General features: G+C 40.3%; 1 protein-coding gene across 9 annotated transcripts in view; it reads left to right on the forward strand.

Moving 5' to 3' along the window:
• Positions 1-17,532, forward strand: part of MYCBP2 (MYC binding protein 2) — a 300,098-nt gene that overhangs the window by 60,689 nt on the left and 221,877 nt on the right. For all 9 annotated transcript variants that reach the window (XM_036296929.1, XM_036296926.1, XM_036296920.1 and 6 more), the window contains exons 4-5: positions 7,855-8,008; positions 13,067-13,263. In XM_036296929.1, coding sequence (XP_036152822.1) covers positions 7,855-8,008; positions 13,067-13,263 — 351 coding nt within the window. The remainder of the gene's footprint in view (positions 1-7,854; positions 8,009-13,066; positions 13,264-17,532) is intronic.

Here is a 17,532-nt window from a genome sequence, read left to right on the forward strand (position 1 = left end):
CAGTAATTCCAATTCACAAGACAAAATCTGAAAGTGGTTACATGACATCTAGGCCCTTCATGGGCCAAACTCCTGCTCTCTGCCTTTGCCCTATTCTACCACTCCACTCTAGCCAAAATAGACCACTGGTACTTTCCTAATGATGCTGTTTCTTCGGCCTAAAAGTGCATCTTCAGTCAGTGTTGCATCCTTATTCCCTGGTGTGTTCCACTATACCTACCATGCCCCTATCAACCCTTAAGACACTAGATGTGCCTCCTATCCTTACTACACATAACTTACTTAAGGGTTGGGACAGTGCTGCATCATTTTGAATATAATATAATATAATCCTATCTAATAAAAGAGAAACATGGTAATTAGCCGTACATCTGCTACACTTCCCATTGGCTAATCAGGGCGATATGGAAATTAACTGCCAGCCAAGTTGGCGGCCGGCAGCCAGGCAGCTTGAAGCTAACATGAGGCTTGCTTGCTTCAGTGACGGAGGAAACCAACGTTCCCCGCCTGCCCTGCCGGCCTCTGAGCTTGCAGTTTGAAACATTGTTACAAATATAGAAGCTAAACAAAACCCCAGAAACCTGCTTTCAGCCAGCCGGGATCTCAGAGCTGGAGTTGATACAGTGTTTCGATTATAGAACCCAAACAAACCTGATAACCTGCTTTCAGCAGCAGAGGCCTCAGAGCTGGAGCCAGAGCTGAAGCTGGCCCAGAATAAAAAAAATGAAAAGAGCGGTTGGGAGCTTCAGTCACCCCCAGCCTGAAAACAGCCCTCAGCCCCTCACCCAGACTGGCCAGGCACCCCAGTGGGGACCCCCACCCTGATCCATGACACCCTTCAGGGCAAACCAGCCGGCCCCCACCCATGCACCAGGCCTCTATCCTATATAGTAAAAGGGTAATATGCATCCCAGCACCAGGATCAGTGTGACCGGGGGCAGCACCCAAACCCCCTGATTGCCCTGTGGCTCTGTGTGTGACAGGGGGCGGGACCACAACTTCCCTATCCGCCCTGCTCTGTTTGTGACAGGGGAAGGCGCCCCAACCCCCTGATCAGCCCTGCTCTGTGCCTGATAGGGGGGAGCTCCCCAACCCCCTGATTGCCCTGCGGCTCTGTGTGTGACAGGGTGCGGCGCCCCAACCCCCTGATCGGCCCTGCTCTGTGGGTGATAGAAGGCGCTACCCCCCCCCCCCCCCACAGGCCCTGCTCTGTGTGTGATGGGGTAGAGCCATAACCTCCTTTTCGGCCCTGCCCTGAGTGTGAGAGTGGCGGCGCCCCAACCCCCTGATCGGCTTGCTCTGTGGGTGATAGAGGGCGGCGCCCCAACCCCCGCCCCCCCCCCCACGGGCCCTGCTCTTGTGTGATGGGGTAGAGCCATAACCTCCCCATCGGCCCTGCCCTGAGTGTGACAGTGGCGGTGCCCAACCCCCTGATCGGCCCTGCTCTGTGGGTGATAGAGGGTGGCGCCCCAATCCCCTGATCTGCCCTGCTCTGTTTGTGACAGGAGGCGGTGCCCCAACTCCCCTATGGGCCCTACTCTGTGAGTGACAGGGGGGAGCTCCTCAACCCCCTGATCAGCCCTGCTCTGTGCGTGACAGAGGGGAGCTCCCCAACCCCCTGATTGGCCCTGCTCTGTGTGTGACAAGGTATGGAGCCCCAACCCCCCTGATGGGCCCTGCTCTGTGCGTGACAGGGGGTGGCGCCGCAACCTCCCCATCGACCCTGCCTTGAGTGTGACAGGGGGCGGTGCCCCAACCCCCCTATCGGCCCTACCCTGAGCGTGACTGAGGGTGGCATCGCAACCTCCCAATCCGCCCTGCTCTGTGCATGACAGGGGGTGGCACCCCAACTGCCCAATCGGCCCTCCTCTGAGCCTGACCAGGGGCTGCACCTAGGGATTGGGCCTGCCCTCTGCCACCTGGGAGCAGGCCTAAGCCAACAGGTCGTTATCTCCCGAGCGGTCCCAGACTGCGAGAGGGCACAGGCCGGGCTGTGGGACCCCCCTTCCCCCCCGAGTGCACAAATTTTTGTGCACCGGGCCTCTAGTATAATATAATTAATATAATATAATATAATATAATATAATATAATATAATATAATATAATAAATATAAGCTAAGCTATAAACTCAAGAACTTTTACTGAATTAAGAAGTAAATTAGTCTATGTAAGTCTGCTTCTTTTAATAAAATATCTGGCATGACTAGCCTCAAATATGACTAGATGGTCAGTGTGACTCCTAAATTTCATTATTACAAATTATGTAGCTACCCAGGCCAGTGTGGCTTAGTGGTTGAGTGTGGACTAATGAACCAGGAGGTCACAGTTAGATTGCTGGTCAGGGTACGTGCCTGGGTTGCATTCTCGATTCTCAGTAGGGGGCATGCAGGAGGCAGCTGATCAATGATTCTCTCTCATCATGGATGCTTCTATCCCTCTCTCCCTCTCCCTTCCTCTCTCCAAAATCAATAATAATAAAACAATTATGTAGCTATAAAACTTGGAACTCTTTAGAGGACCTGGAAATTAGTTAATTAAAGACAATTTGAGCTGTGTAAAAACTGTTTTGAGAAAAAAAACTTAATATAGAAACATTTAGGTGGGGATTAAAAAAAGTCCTTTTTAAAATGTTAATGATTAATGACCCACAAAAAACATAAAGCAAAAAAACCCTGACAAACAAGGTCTATATAACAAATTTATTTTAACTTTTAAAAGTCAAAAAGAGGAAAAAATTGTTTCAAAAGGATACTTTAACAACAACAAAAAACTCTCTCCATTATGTGAGAGAAAAAGGAAGCGAGAAAGAAACCTTAGGTGAGGAGAAGGAAAGTAAGTCACACATTCACGAGGAGCACGAGAGGAACAACAGAGAAATGAAAGAACTGACATAAAAGACTAGCATCTGGAACAAAGGCACAGACCTGTCAAAAGAAAAGCAAAATGCCAGCATTTCTTGCCTACCCTCAAATTCCAATCACTTCAAACCATAAAGACCTCATCATCTCTTCTGTGTCAATCCTTTATGTCATGTAAATGGCTGCCAAAAACATCACCTGTTTCACTCCCCACCCTGCCTTAACCCATAGCATTCTGACTGCCTCTCTCTCCCCTCTAGATTTTTATTTTTTGTTATTTGTAAATGTTGTCTGTACCAGATATTTACTTTATATAAAAAGTTTTTAAGAAACAGTATACTTCACTCGATAGTAGTATATAAATCTTCTTCTGTTTTCCTCTTGAACTTTTAAAAATGTATTTTGGAAGTTCTAGAACTGATAATCAGGATTGTAATAGACTAGGATACAAGTTCTAATGGCAGAGAGATAATTATTAAATCTAAATGTGATGTAATTAAATTCTCTTGTTCACACTTATTAGTGAAATAATAAAATCACCTTTGGAAATATATGACTGTAGGAGAGGAAAATAAAACTTTGAAAGGCTCATTCAGTCATTTTTCTTATGCCAAGTATGTTTTATCTCACTTTTCCCAGTAGTGATATTGGATTGGCTGTATCAGGGAGTTATTTGGATTTTGTGTTCTTTCAGGTATAATAGAGAGCCTTCATGATTTAATTATTTGAAAGCAACAGTAAAGGTAAAATTCAGAAAATTCACAAAAGACTGTTTTCTGAAGAGAAGTGGAAGACCATGTTCATTGGTAGTTATGGTTTATTATTGAACATATTAAAGCTTATTGTGTTATCTGATTATCATAATGAACTATTTAAAAGTTACATTTGTTGATTTATTTTGCTAATTATAAAGTTAGTACATATTGTAGATAATTGAAAAATGCAGAAAATTTTTTATAAGTTAGAACGTACTTCTAAAATCCTAATAACCAAAAATACCCACTAGAAACCTTTTTATATACACACATTAAAAATATATGTCTGCACAAATGAAATCATACTGTATTCGATGTATTACATAGTTTTCTCCTTATACACTCTTTCTTCCTAATATTGCGGGAGCAGGAAGTCTAGTGTGCTGTTCTCAGTGACTGTAAGTCAGGCTTCAGAGTGTCAAGTGTGTTTGCTGCACAACCCGCAGCTGGTGGATGAGTGGGGCCTATCCAGGCGTGAGGCGCAGCTCACCGCCTCGGCCCTGCTGCAGGCCCAGCAGCGCGGCCAGGACGCGGCCCTGCGTCTGCGAGGCCTCGCGGCTGGGCCACGGTGCGCTGCCCGCTTCAGAGACACCTTCACTCGGGAGCTCCGCCGCGGCCTCCGCGAGCGCCCGGGACCCCCTCCACCAGGTAGCCAGCGGGGCCGGGGCCCGGCTGGCCGAGGTCGCCCCTCTCCCTTCTGGCTGGACACGGGCCTCGGCGCTCCCAGCCCTGCGTGCGGCTTCTCCTCCTGACTCCTGTCGGCCTGCAGAGCTCCACGCAGCAGAGAGCCCAGGCCTGGCGGACACACCCGGTGAGCCCTGAGAGCGGCAGGGCGCAGGGAGTGAAGGGAGCCCCGAAGCCTAACAGAAATGAAGATAAGCTAGGCCCGGACCCACCACCTACCACCTACAGAGAGCCGTGGACCGTGCCACAGCCCGAAGGAGAGCCTGCCCTCTGCGTAGGAGACCAAAACTCCTGATGGATGCTGCTGCCTCTGCTCTGATGCAGTGGGGCTCTGCTTCCAGCGGAGATCATGGATGGAAAGCCAACCCAGTAGACGCCAAAACCCTCTGATTAAATGTGCGAGCTGAGAAACGGGTATGAGTGTGGTACTTCTCTGGCAGGATGGATTAGGATTCCTTGGGACTGTAGTTAACACATATTGAGTGCTTACTCTGTGTTGGCACTTGCCAATTGCACTCTGAATGGGTTATCTCACTTAATCCTTACCATTTATAAGGAAATGTAGGCTACTTCTTAAGTTGCCCATGGCCTTACGGAGAAGGATGTGAATACAGGTGCTTAACTCCAGGTCCCAAGTCCATACTCAGCTATCTATAGCATTTTCCAGGCCTGATCTTCAGTGCCTGCCTTCCCACTCCTTACGTCACCACTGGGTGTTTGGACTACTGCCTACTAAGGAACAAGCTACCTGGATTCCTGTTTCCCATTTTAGAGGGTCAGGTCATTTGAGGCTTCTGACTGAATTTCTGGTCACCTCTGGTTAGGCTACACGGTTATTCAAGCAGAAAGCTCAAAGCCACAGGAGAAGCTTTTAGACTGGCAGGTAACCAAACAGAATTTATACGCTGGCTTTTCTGGTAGTCACAGGAAGCTGGAGAGGGCTGGAGACCTAACCTGGGGATGGAGGAGCTAAAGTAGCTTGTCCTCCACTTTCCTTATGGTCAAACTTCTCATTTGGCATCCCATCCTCCAGTCTTCCCATCAGAGGTGCTACTTAATCCTCTTTGAGGCCAGAAGTCCCTTCCCCTAATGACCAAAGTCCTGGTTTGTCATTCTACCCTTCTCTCCCATCAGAGGATAAATCTTTTTCCCAAACTAGAGGCAACTTGTTGGATTTTCCTTGCAGCCTGGCAGCGATGAGCCTAAAGAGCTTGTTCAGTCTACTGTCTTGTCTGCCTCATTGGCCTCAGTCCCACCCATCGGTCTCTGGATATCAGAGTAGCACAATATTAGCCGTCCCCAGCTCAAATCCGTACCCTCAACATAAATAAGCACACTCTGTGTTTTTTTTTCTAGAAGAGATGAAAAGGGAAGAAGTGCAGGAAGCAATGAAATTTCTAGACAAACTGGCCATTTAGTAAGAAAGGAAGGAAATCAAGAGAAGGGGGCACTTGCTTAATTTTTGTGGAAGGAGTGTATAAGAATTAAGATACACACACACACACCCTCATTTCTGTAGAAGGAGTCTGGGAGCAGAGAAAATGGGGTCCTTTCTGCTCCTACTAGATGCCTCCCCACTTCATTGTAAAAGCCTCCAGTGTTTGTAGTCAGTGGCTTGCCTTCTCACCAGTTACCCTATTACTAAAGAAACAGACCAGGCCTGACCTGCTATTGCTCAGTGGTTGAGCATCAACCCATGAACCAAAAGATTCCCAGTCAAGTCATATGCCCCAGTTTCGGGCTCAATCCCCAGTAGGGGGTGTGCAGGAGGCAGCTGATCGATGTTGATATATACCCCTCTCCCTCTAAAATCAATAAAAATATTTAAAAAAAAAAAAGTGTAAAGTGCAATTTCAAAGTTCATCTATACCAGTGGTTGGCAAACTGCGGCTCACAAGCCACATGCGGCTCTTTGGCCCCTTGAGTGTGGCTCTTCCACAAAATGCCATGTGCGGGCGCGCACGTACAGTGTAATTGAAATTTCATGGCCCGTGTGCAGAAGTTGGTATTTTGTGGAAGGGCCACACTCAAGGGGCCAAAGAGCTGCATGTGGCTCACGAGCCGCAGTTTGCCAACCACTGATCGATACTAATAATAGATAAATATGTAAATTGACCATCCCTAAAGAAAGTTGTTATTTTTTCGTGGTGAAGGAACTGGAGTCCATGTTGATGAAAATAGCTTGGTGGCTGCAGCAGCCAGCAGTGGCAGCAGCAGCGGGGTGATGGGGGTGGTGTCTTCTTTTGATCAGCCCAGTTGCCTCCCGCAGAGAGAGGCCAGCTGCAGCTAAGCTGTCAGTAGGACAACCCCTGAGGGCTCCCGGACTATAATTTTGTGCACTGAGTCTCTAGTGTGTGTGTGTGTGTGTGTGTGTGTGTGTGCGCGCACGCGCGCACATATATATATATATGTATGTATGTGTGTATATATATATGTATGTATATATATAATATGTATGAATTAATGCACACATCTCAGTAGAGAGAATACTCTTCTATTGTTATATCTAATGGTATTAATGCTTTGATAAATTTATACTAATTGTTCTTACTTTAACTTTTTATGTTACTTCTCCAAATAATTTAACACCTGAAAATATCATATATCTGGCATTAACTGAGAAGTGGAATTTCATTATCTATTGGTATATCAGTCTGAAGCTACCTCCTTATACCAGTTCATCACATTTCTAATTCTTTAGTTACTGCCTTATTTATCTTTGGCTAGATCTTGATAAGGAATAATAAGATAAAGTACAAGTAGTAGTGATACTTTAGCTAGGCAGTTTTAAATTCTTTTCATGATGCGGCTCAGTGGATAGAGCGTCGGCTTGCGGACTGAAAGGTCCCAGGTTCGATTCCGGTCGAGGGCATGTACCTGGGTTGCAGGCACATCCCCAGTAGGAGATGTGCAGGAGGCAGCTGATCGATGTTTCTCTCTCATTGATGTTTCTAACTCTCTCCCTTCCTCTCTGTAAAAAATCAATAAAATATATTTTTTAAAAAAATTCTTTTCATGATAAAACCTAAAAGAAGAAGGGGCACTGTCTATAAGTAATAATATGACAATTGTGCCATAATAGGTTAGGGTAAGGTGAAAAACTCCTACTTTTGTCTTTTCACCATGTATGCTTTGTTGACTTTTTTTTCTGGCTCTAAGTAGCAATTAACATGATTATGAACAAAAAGAATGCCGATTTGCTTGAGTATAGCCAAATGAACTTTGTAAATTAATAGTTTATTTTTTCTGAGTGAATGCATTCTATAGTACTTAATTCACTGTTACGAACAGTTTTCATGATATTTTATTATGGCTTCATTCTAAAATTGCTTTTTAAACAGTGTCACTATTTTTTAACCATCCATGTAACTGAATGGTTTTTTAAACCTAAATCTTAAAATTAAACATATTGGGTCTTCCTTTTTTAAAAAAAAAAAAAAAGTGTTTCTTTTTGCTTTTAAAATATTGCAGCATTAATAATTTGCTTTGGAAGTAAGCTGTTCCTATTAAACTGTCTGGTTATAAGGTATACTCTTTTTTTTTTCATCTTAAATAGATCATTGAGGTGGGACTTTGTGAAGTTTTTGAACTGATCAAGGAGACACGATTTTCTCATCCATCCCTGTGTCTCAGGAGTCTCCAAGCCCTGCTGAACGTGCTTCAGGGTCAGCAGCCAGAAGGCCTCCAGTCAGAGCCACCAGAGGTCCTAGGTAAGAACTCAGGGGCATTGAAGTCTTTAATGTAAAGAGTTTCTCCTGAAGCACATACAGCAACCTGTAATGCAGTCTTTGTTTAATTATGGTATTGAAACAGCAGGGATATAAATTTTAAGGTATTTTGCTATATTCTACCATAGTTATGGTTCAAGAGTCACAGTTCATGTACAGACAGACATATTTTTATTATTCTGATGATAAATAGCAAAACATAAATCCTTGGTACCCAGAAGTAATCCTCAAGCTTTATAGTCGCTATTAACTTAAATTATTCTTATTAAACTTTTGGCCAAAATATCTAGTACTGACTTTTTCTAACTTTATATGTTGCTCTGGACAATTAAAAAGAAAAACAGGACAAATGCTACCAACCCAAACAGCGCAATATGTTTCTAAACAAAGGGCTTTTAAAAAAATTCATAATAGGTAAAAGTATAGTTTTGTTATAAAGCTTCTAAATTAGTAGCAACTTCTATTAAATAAAAATCTTTGCTTTCTTTTAAAGTGTATTAGAATTCTATAAATACTTGCTTACATGCCATTGACTTAGGAGTTCTTAAGAAATAGAAATAGAGATGGAGACCTAATTCTGAAAATGGTAATTGCTTTTCTCTGAAGCTATCCATCCCTTTGAAGAGTTTGCATTTTTTTAAATCTCAAGCATCAGCATGTATCAGTCACATGGGCCCTATCTGTGGACTTTCTGGTTTTCTAGATTTGGAGCAGGACCCAAGAATTTGCATTTGGAATAGTTTTTAGCTGATGCGAATACTCCCAGTCTGGGGATCACACTGCTGATCTGGACTAGAGTTTGATCCTTCTTCTTTACTTGACTGTTTGGATTTCATTAGATCTACATGTGAGAAGTAACTTCATGAACCTAATTACATGTCAGATTATTCTTTTTTGGTCATATATGATGATTAGTTTTTCTAATTGATGTTTGTTGTTTTATTTTAGTGGGGGAAGGGAATGCTGGCTATGAAAGCAAGCTGAGGATTTTTTAAACAATAGCCATCCCCAACCACCCCCGGCTTCCCACCCCATGTTATTAAATGCTACTACCAAATAAAAGCTGTCATGCTTGTTGGTTATTAACATGGTAGCACAAGTATTACTGTTGTAATGCACTATTTGACTTCATGGCATTTTACTGAAGAATTTATTGATTAATTGATTAATTTTACTTAAGAATATTTTACTAGTTATTCTTAGCTATGGTTTGTCAATTAACAAATTGAAATATTAAAAATATCCACTAACACCTGTATATCCTATTTCTTACTTTGAACAACATGATAGTCATTCTTCTCCTAGACCATTTACCATTCTGTTGTCTTTTATCAGTTGTTATATACTTTTTTCTGTATCCAGCCTATACCTAAATACTCCCTTTCGTTTATTATTTTAAAAATGGATCTTGTTCATAATACTGAGTTTTGAAATTATAATGTGTGCTTTAGCTTAATCATCTTCTATCAAAACTTTCATCTGATTAATTTGTTTGCCTTTATTTTCTTGTTAACCTTTGTTCTCTCTTCTGTCCTTTTTTTTAAATACTTTAATACTTACTCTTCCACATGTATTTTAGGATTCATTTAAAAGGAAAAACCATTTTTGGTATTAAATTAAATTCATAACTTAAATTTAGGATTGACATTTGATGATACAATATCTATTGAGGAAATATTTTTACTTGTTACATTATCTCCTGTATTTTAAAAAATTACATTGCTGGATTTGATTTGCTAGTCTCTTCTATCCTTTAAGTGCTTCTTTCTGATTACTACTTTGACTTATTTTTCTTTTGAAGGATTTATGATCACTTCATATATTTTATTTTGTTTCATTAGATCAAAGATGTAAGTAATTTGTTTTTTTTAAACTAAATTTATATTGAAATCTGTCTGCTTTTTTCTTTTGCTCTAATATAACCACATTAGTTATACTTTTTTTCTATTTTGGTATATTTCATGAAATGTATGTATATGTTTCACTTTTGCTATTGGAATAGCTTGATGATTATTATACACTAAGTTTCTTTTTTTTTTTTTTAAATGGATTTTGGTTTACAAATTGTATAGTTAAAAAAATATTCCTTTATATCTGTACTTCTGTTCAATTTAAGGTTATAATACATGTTCTCAAGTAGTTACTTAAATGTAATAGCACCTCCTATGTTCTGTGCTAAGAGCTATCATTCAAGGGTAATCAATCCAGACATTGTTATTGCTGTTATGGGACTTAGCATCAGATAGTTGGACACATATATGATTTCAAATGTGGAGTAGCATAGGAGAAAGCAGAGGGAATTCTTAGAGTCTATAACAGACTTCCCTCAAGATGTGGCATTTGAGATTTAAAGGGTAAGTAGGAAGCAATTAACTAAGTTTCTAGGCAGAAAGGACAGCATGCGGGAAGGCTCTGAGACAGGAAGGAAAATGACTAAAAAGAGAGACAGCTTTGTCAGAGGTGAGGAAAAAGTCAGGGACTAGATCATGTGGAGTTTGATAGGCCATGTTAAAGGAGTCTGATTAGTGCTCTAGGAGGAATGGAAAATTACCCTGTATTTTCTTATGCTTTTAAACATTATTTTATTTCACTAACACTGTTTCCTTTCACTTGAATCTAACATTTTGATGACAGAAGCATTCTTTGTCTTGTTTGCCAATGTACTATGCTAACCTTGAATAGTTCCTGATGTATAGGAAGAATTCAGCAAGTATTTACTGAATAATTAAAAGATTAATGGGCCGAAGGATAATAATAGAAGGAAGGAAGGACAAAGGATGGAAAGAAAGATAGATGAAAGGATGGAGGAAAGGAAGGATAGTTGGAGGGAAAGGTGGAGGGAAGGCAAAGGGGAAGGTTAGATGGAAAAAGGAAACACAAGTGAAGAAAGGTATGGAGACTAGAAAGAAGGAAGAGGAGCAAAAGGAATTAACAAAGAAGAGAATGGATACTAAGTGAAAAACCAGATTTTTGGTTTGAAAATTCTCTTTGGCTATAAAGAGGAAAAAGTGAATGGTAGGAGCTAAAATTTATGAATACTTTTTAGTAGTCTGATTAAGAGATGAAGATAGGCCCTAACCAGTTTGGCTCAGTGGATAGAGCATCAGCCTGCGGACTAAAGGGTCCCAGGTTCGATTCCAGTCAAGGGCATATACCTTGGTTGCGAGCACATCCCCAGTAGGGAGTGTGCAGGAGGCAGCTGATTGATGTTTCTCTCTCATTGATGTTTCTAACTCTATCCCTCTCCCTTCCTCTCTGTAAAAAATCAATAAAATATATTTTTTTTAAAAAGAGATGAAGATAGCATGAGTTGGGAAGATAGTAATGAGATAGAAAAGTAGAGGAATTAATTAGGAAGCAAAATTGGCAGGACTTAATTAAGGATTAGGTATGGATGATGAGGAATAGAGGAAGCCTAGATTTCCATGAGTTAGCAAAACCCCCCTTACCCCCCCCAAAAAACAAACTGAATGGCTTTATAATTTTAAGAGAATTGTGATACATTAATTCTCTTTTTCTCGTTCTCCTTCTTCCTTCCCCTTTCCTTCTCCCTCTCTTTATCTTTCTCAGTTTTTCTGTCTTTTTCTGACTGAGTAGTAACTCTTTAAAGATTTTCAAATTCCCCTTCCCTTCTAGAGAAGAGGTATCCAGAAGTCTGTTGATTAAATCTTGGGCAGAGTTGTTCAGGGAATTTTGTGTGGAGACTTCTGATAGCCATGGAACATTCATGTGTTATTTTTCCATCTTTGCCACTAAATGGATTTATGATTTAGGAGAATCTTTTAACCTCCCTGTGCTTTCATTTTCATTACTAATCAAAGGAGGAGGACATCGGTTTTTTTGGATTGGAGGTTTTTCTAGGGTATAAAATGAATTACACATCACCTCTGTAAGTGTGAACTGCTATGTTAGCAATAAAGGTAGTCTATATATATAAAAAGCCAGCGACCAGAATGATGTAACGACCAGAACAACTGGTTGCTGTGATGCCCACTGCAGCCAGCAAACCGGCTGGATGGGGTGGGACTGGCCAGCCAACCTCCCGTGGCCCCTCCCCCAAGTCTGCCCCGCCCCTGATCACCCGGCCCCCACCCCCATAGGGAGTGGGGCCAGCTGGCCAACCTCCTACAGCTCCTATCCCTGCCCAGCCCCACCCCAGATCAGCCCCCATACCCAAATCAGGGGCAGGCCTAGCTGGCCAACCACCTGTGGCCCCTCCCCCTGACCAGCCCCGCCCCATTGGGCTCTCACCACCCTGATTGGCCTGCGGCCCTCCCCTGAGTGAGCTCTGTCCCCAGTTGGCCCCAGATCAGGGGCAGGGCTGGCTGGCCAACTACCCATAGTCCCATCTCATGGTTGGCCCTGCCCCCAATCAGCCTCCCCACCCCAATCAGGGGCGAGGGCCACCAGCTAATTGCCCACGGCCCCTCCCCCCAGCTGGCCAAGCCCTGATTGGGCCCCAATCTGGGCGGGCCGGCTGGCCAACCTCCCACCGTCTCCTCCTCCAGATAGGCCCAGCCTGATCCACGCCGGTTGGGGCTGGGCCAGCTGGCCCCCCCCACCTGTGCACAAATTCATGCACTGGGCCTCTGGTTTTATAATAAAGTAAATTACAGCACATATTTCATGTATTCTGTTGTTTTGCAAATAAATACATAATTTTCTGTGCACTTAACATTTTAAGAAGCTCGTATTTTTCCCTTAAAGGTAAAATCAGTGCAATAAATAGTCTATTACTTAATAGGATGTTTCTGGCATATGTGAATGCCTCAAGGAAAGTTTCTTATAAATTACCTTGGATACATTCCATGTCTTTATTGATAAAAATGAGGAACTGAACTAATGTTTTCTAAGGTCCTCTGTATATAAATCTTCTAACTTCTTTGGAAAAAAGGATAACTAGAAGGAACTAATGCAAAATAAGTATTCAAGCTGCCTTAAATTTTTTTTTGTAATGAGGCAAAGGTAAAAATAAATAAACATATGCATATAATGTTCTGTCCATTGAGTGAATATAATTGAATTCTATTTTATCTACAGAGTCTCTCTTCCAGCTCCTTTTGGAAATCACTGTTCGAAGTACTGGCATGAATGACAGCACAGGACAGTCTCTGACAGCACTTTCCTGTGCTTGCCTCTTTAGTCTGGTGGCTTCTTGGGGAGAAACAGGAAGGACACTTCAGGCCATCTCTGCTATCCTCACCAACAATGGCAGCCATGCTTGCCAAACTATTCAGGTATTTCATATTTATAGCTGCTTTGAAAATGATAAGATGCTGAATTCATCTTGATTTCTATCAGTAGGAGTTCCTGATTTTTCTCAGTCTGTGTAATAGTTTGATCTGTCCAAAGTTGATATATAAGTAATGTATCATATTCAAGCTAAGCTACATGTGTGTTTAACTCTGTAGCATTAAAGGTAATAAATGAAATTTGGCAAAAATGCAAATCTTGAGCTTAGTTTTGTGTCAGCACCACAGCCTTATCTTTCTCTGCGGCATCATGCTCTCCAACCTCTCCCACCTCTCTTGCCCTAAATTTTCAAATATGGAATTTCTTCATAGTTTCCAAACATCTTTTCTCTGTTTAAAGAAAAAGATATGGTATTATTCTACTATATTTTTGATCGGTTGATTGTAGTTTTTCATGATTTGTTTCTGAGCTACTTTAACTTGCATAATACATTTTAAGCTTTTAATATTTATGGAATAAATTTTCTGTCATTGTTAGTGGTGGGAAATATCATCCTAATATGTAAAGTTGATTTAATTATTTTGGATGGTTTTGGAAATTGAGTAAGAAGTTACTACTTTTCTCTGGCCCCTTGGATAAGCTCCAGAACACATGGAAAGGCTACCTCCGTCCTGTTTTAAGCAGGCCAAAGATAGCAAAAGGAGTATAATGGATCATTTCTGGGACTTACTCAGTGATATGGAACTCTCCTTATCAAACATGAGTTGTGCCCTTACTTTAATTTTCTATCCTTACTCTTTTTCCTCTTTCTGTCCTGCCTGAAATCCTCTTTTCCCTCTTTATGATCCTTCATTTTTGTTGTTGTTAATCCTCACCTGAGGATATTTTTCCATTAATTTTTAGAGAGAGTGGAAGGGACAGGGAGAGACAGAGAGAGAAACATCGATGTGAGAGAGACACATCATCGGTTGCCTCCCATACAGTCACCCTGGCCAGGGCCAGAGATCAAACCTACAAACGAGGTACGTGCCCTTGATCAGAATCTGAACCCTTGACCCTTCAGTTTGCAGGTCAACACTCTATCCACTGAGCCAAACCAGCTAGGGTTATCCTGAATTAATTTTGAAGTTCCTCTATGCAGTGTTTTTCAAAATATGTTCTGCTGCTGTGCTTTAAGAGTTTGGCAAAAATTTTAATATAAATATATACTGAAAATGTATAAATACTTCTTAAATTTTAATAAAATAACAAACATTCTGATATCATATACCAAATTTTAAAAGTATAGTGAACATAAACACATGAGCTTATTAGGCATCCATGTGATGTGTGTGTGTGTGTCTGTGTGTGTGTGTGTGTTTTGTTTTTGTTTTTTTTTTACCAGGATATGAGGTGAGATTTAAATGATGAGTTAAAAATGAGACACTCCAGAGGCAGGAGGTGTTAGTGTTGGGGGTATGGAGAGAATATTCTTGGTATCACTGTGCTATGGCATTGAGGTAAGAATAAGAGTGGAATGTTGAAGATTGAAAAGCATTTAGTATAGTTGTAATATAGAAGATCAGGTTGAAGAGGTCCTCAGAAAATAAGAGAAAGAGAAGGGAGGTGTGGAGGAGAGACAGCGAAAAGGGGTGGGTAGAGCGGGGAGGAGAGGAGAGAGAATTGGTGAGTGGGAGAGAGGGGGAGAGATGTGTAACATAAAATAAAATTAGAGGATCCAACTAGGAAATCCAATATCTAGGTATCCAGCAGAGAGGAAGAAATTACCTCAGAAAATTTACAAAGAAAACTTATTCACCACAAATATAAACATTTCTTATTGACAAAAAAAAAAAAAATGCACTGAGTGCCTAATACAATGAATGAAAAAGGCTCACACTAGACATACCTTTACAAAATCAGAACAGTGGTAATAAAGAGATGATAAAGCTTTCAGAAAGCAAAAAGACAGGTTGTGTACCAAAAAGATCAAGCAGAATGGCCTTGCACTTCTCAGAAGCAACACTGACATAGAAAATAGCAGAACAGCGCCTTTAAAGAGAGGGAGGTGGGGAAATGATGTTCACCATCCCTAGCTCAATCATCGGTCATGTTTGGGGAAAGATAATGATGCATTCAAACATGCTAGGTATGCAACAATATTTACTTTTATGTTTGCTACTGTCCTTAGTCTCTACTAAAGCAGGGGAAAAATGGAAATGATGTTTTACTTTATTGAGAGGAGTATGGGTAACACTTAAAGATAGTTATAGAGATAACTTAGCATATGCAAAAATGGGTCAGTTGTTGACTGGACAAAACAAAGAAAAATTATGTGAGAAATATATGTTTTATAATTTGACTTAGTTCTTGAATATGATTACACATTCATAATAAAGTGACCTCTGTATACTGATTTAACCAGAAATTATTAACCCATTGTACACCATAAGCGTCTATTGACGCAAGCGGCGGACCTTCCCCACACGCCACATGCGTCCATTAAAAAAAAAATAAAAAAATCTTTTCCCTAAGTGGCAGCCTCGACTAACTTTAAATCATTTTTCCTGAGAATTTTCAGCTGAAAATATTCAAGAACACCCGAATTGTGAGTAATATATTTATTTTTATAATATTCATTGCAAATTGATTTTTAAAATTAAATTCAGAATATCTTGGCATGTGGGGATGGTTTCTATTTTGGATGCATGGTAGTTAACTGGTTAAGTAGCTCAATTTTGAGGATTAGGAAGGGGAGGGGCATCATCTTTCATAGTAGACATCAATAGAAATTATCTGAAACAAAAAGTAAAAATGGAAACTTTCATATGTTGTATGAATGAAACTCTAGGTTCATTGCAAGTGACAAGATTTCATTCTTTTTTATGGCTAAGTAATATTCCATTGTTTATATGTACTACATCTTTTCTATCCATTCATCTGTTGATGAGCACTGAGGTTGCTTCCATATCTTGGCTATTGTAAAAAACGCTGCAGTGAATATTAGGGTGCATATATCATTTCAAATTAGTGTCTTCAGTTCCTTTGGATAAATACCAAGAAGTGTGATTGCTGGATTGTATGCTAGTTCTTTTTTTAAATATTTGAGGAACACCTCTATACTGTTTTCCATAGTGGCTGTACCAATTTACTTTCTCACTAACAGTGCACAATGGTTTCCTTTTTGCCATATCCTTGCCAACACTATTGTTAATTGTTTTTATGATGACAGTCATTCCCACAGGTGTGAGGTGATATCTCATTGTGGTTTTAATTTCCCTGACGATTAGTGATGTTGAGCATCTTTTCATGTATTTGTTGGTCATTTGTATATCTTCTTTGGAAAAATATCTATTTAGGTACTCTGCTATTTTTTTTTTATCAGATTTTTTTTCTGTTTAATTGTATGGGTTCTTTATATATTTTGGATATCTGATATAGCATTTGCAAATATCTTTTCTCATTTACTAGGTTGCCTTTTCATTTTGTTGATGGTTTTCTTCACTATGCAAAGCTTTTTAGTTCCATATAGTCCCATTTGTTTATTTTTTTTGCTTTTGTTCTCCTTGCCATAGGAGACAAATCCAAAAAAAATATTGCTAAGAATGATGTCAAAGAGTTTGTTGCTTATGCTTTTTTAGAATAATTTTTTGGTTTCACGTTGCATATTTTAGTCTTTAATCCATTTTGAATTTATTTTTATATATGGTGTAAGGAAGTGGTCCTGTTTTATGTTTTTGTATGTGTCTGTTCAGTTTTGCCAACAACACTTATTGAAGAGACTTACTTTTCCCCATTGTCTCTTGCTTCCTTTGTCATAGATTTATTGACCATGTAAACATGGGTTTATTTCTGGGCTCTCTAATCTGTTCCATTAATCCGTGTGTCTGTTTTTGTGCCAGCATCATACTGTTTTGGTTACTATAGCTTTGCAGTATAGTTTGAAATCAGGACATGTGATATCTTTAGCTTTGTTTTTCTTTCTCAAGATTGCTTTGGCTATTCAGGGTCTTTTGTGACTCTATATACATTTTAGGACTATTTGTTCTATTTCTGTGAAAAATGTCATTAGTATTTTGATAGGGATTTCATTGAATCTGTAGATTACTTGGATAGTATTGGCATTTTAACAATATTAATTCTAATCTATAAACAGTATATTTTTCCATTTGTTGTGTTGTCTTTAATTTCTTTTATTAGTGTCTAATAGTTTTCAGATTACAGGTCTTTAACATCATTGATTAAATTTATTCCTAGGTATTTTATTCTATTGCTGCAATTGTAACAAGTTTATTTTCTTATAAATGATTATACATGATTAAAGTGTCTTTATT

The sequence above is a fragment of the Myotis myotis genome, unplaced genomic scaffold, assembly GCF_014108235.1.
Source record: "Myotis myotis isolate mMyoMyo1 unplaced genomic scaffold, mMyoMyo1.p scaffold_m19_p_3, whole genome shotgun sequence".
NCBI classification, from domain to species: Eukaryota; Metazoa; Chordata; class Mammalia; order Chiroptera; family Vespertilionidae; genus Myotis; species Myotis myotis.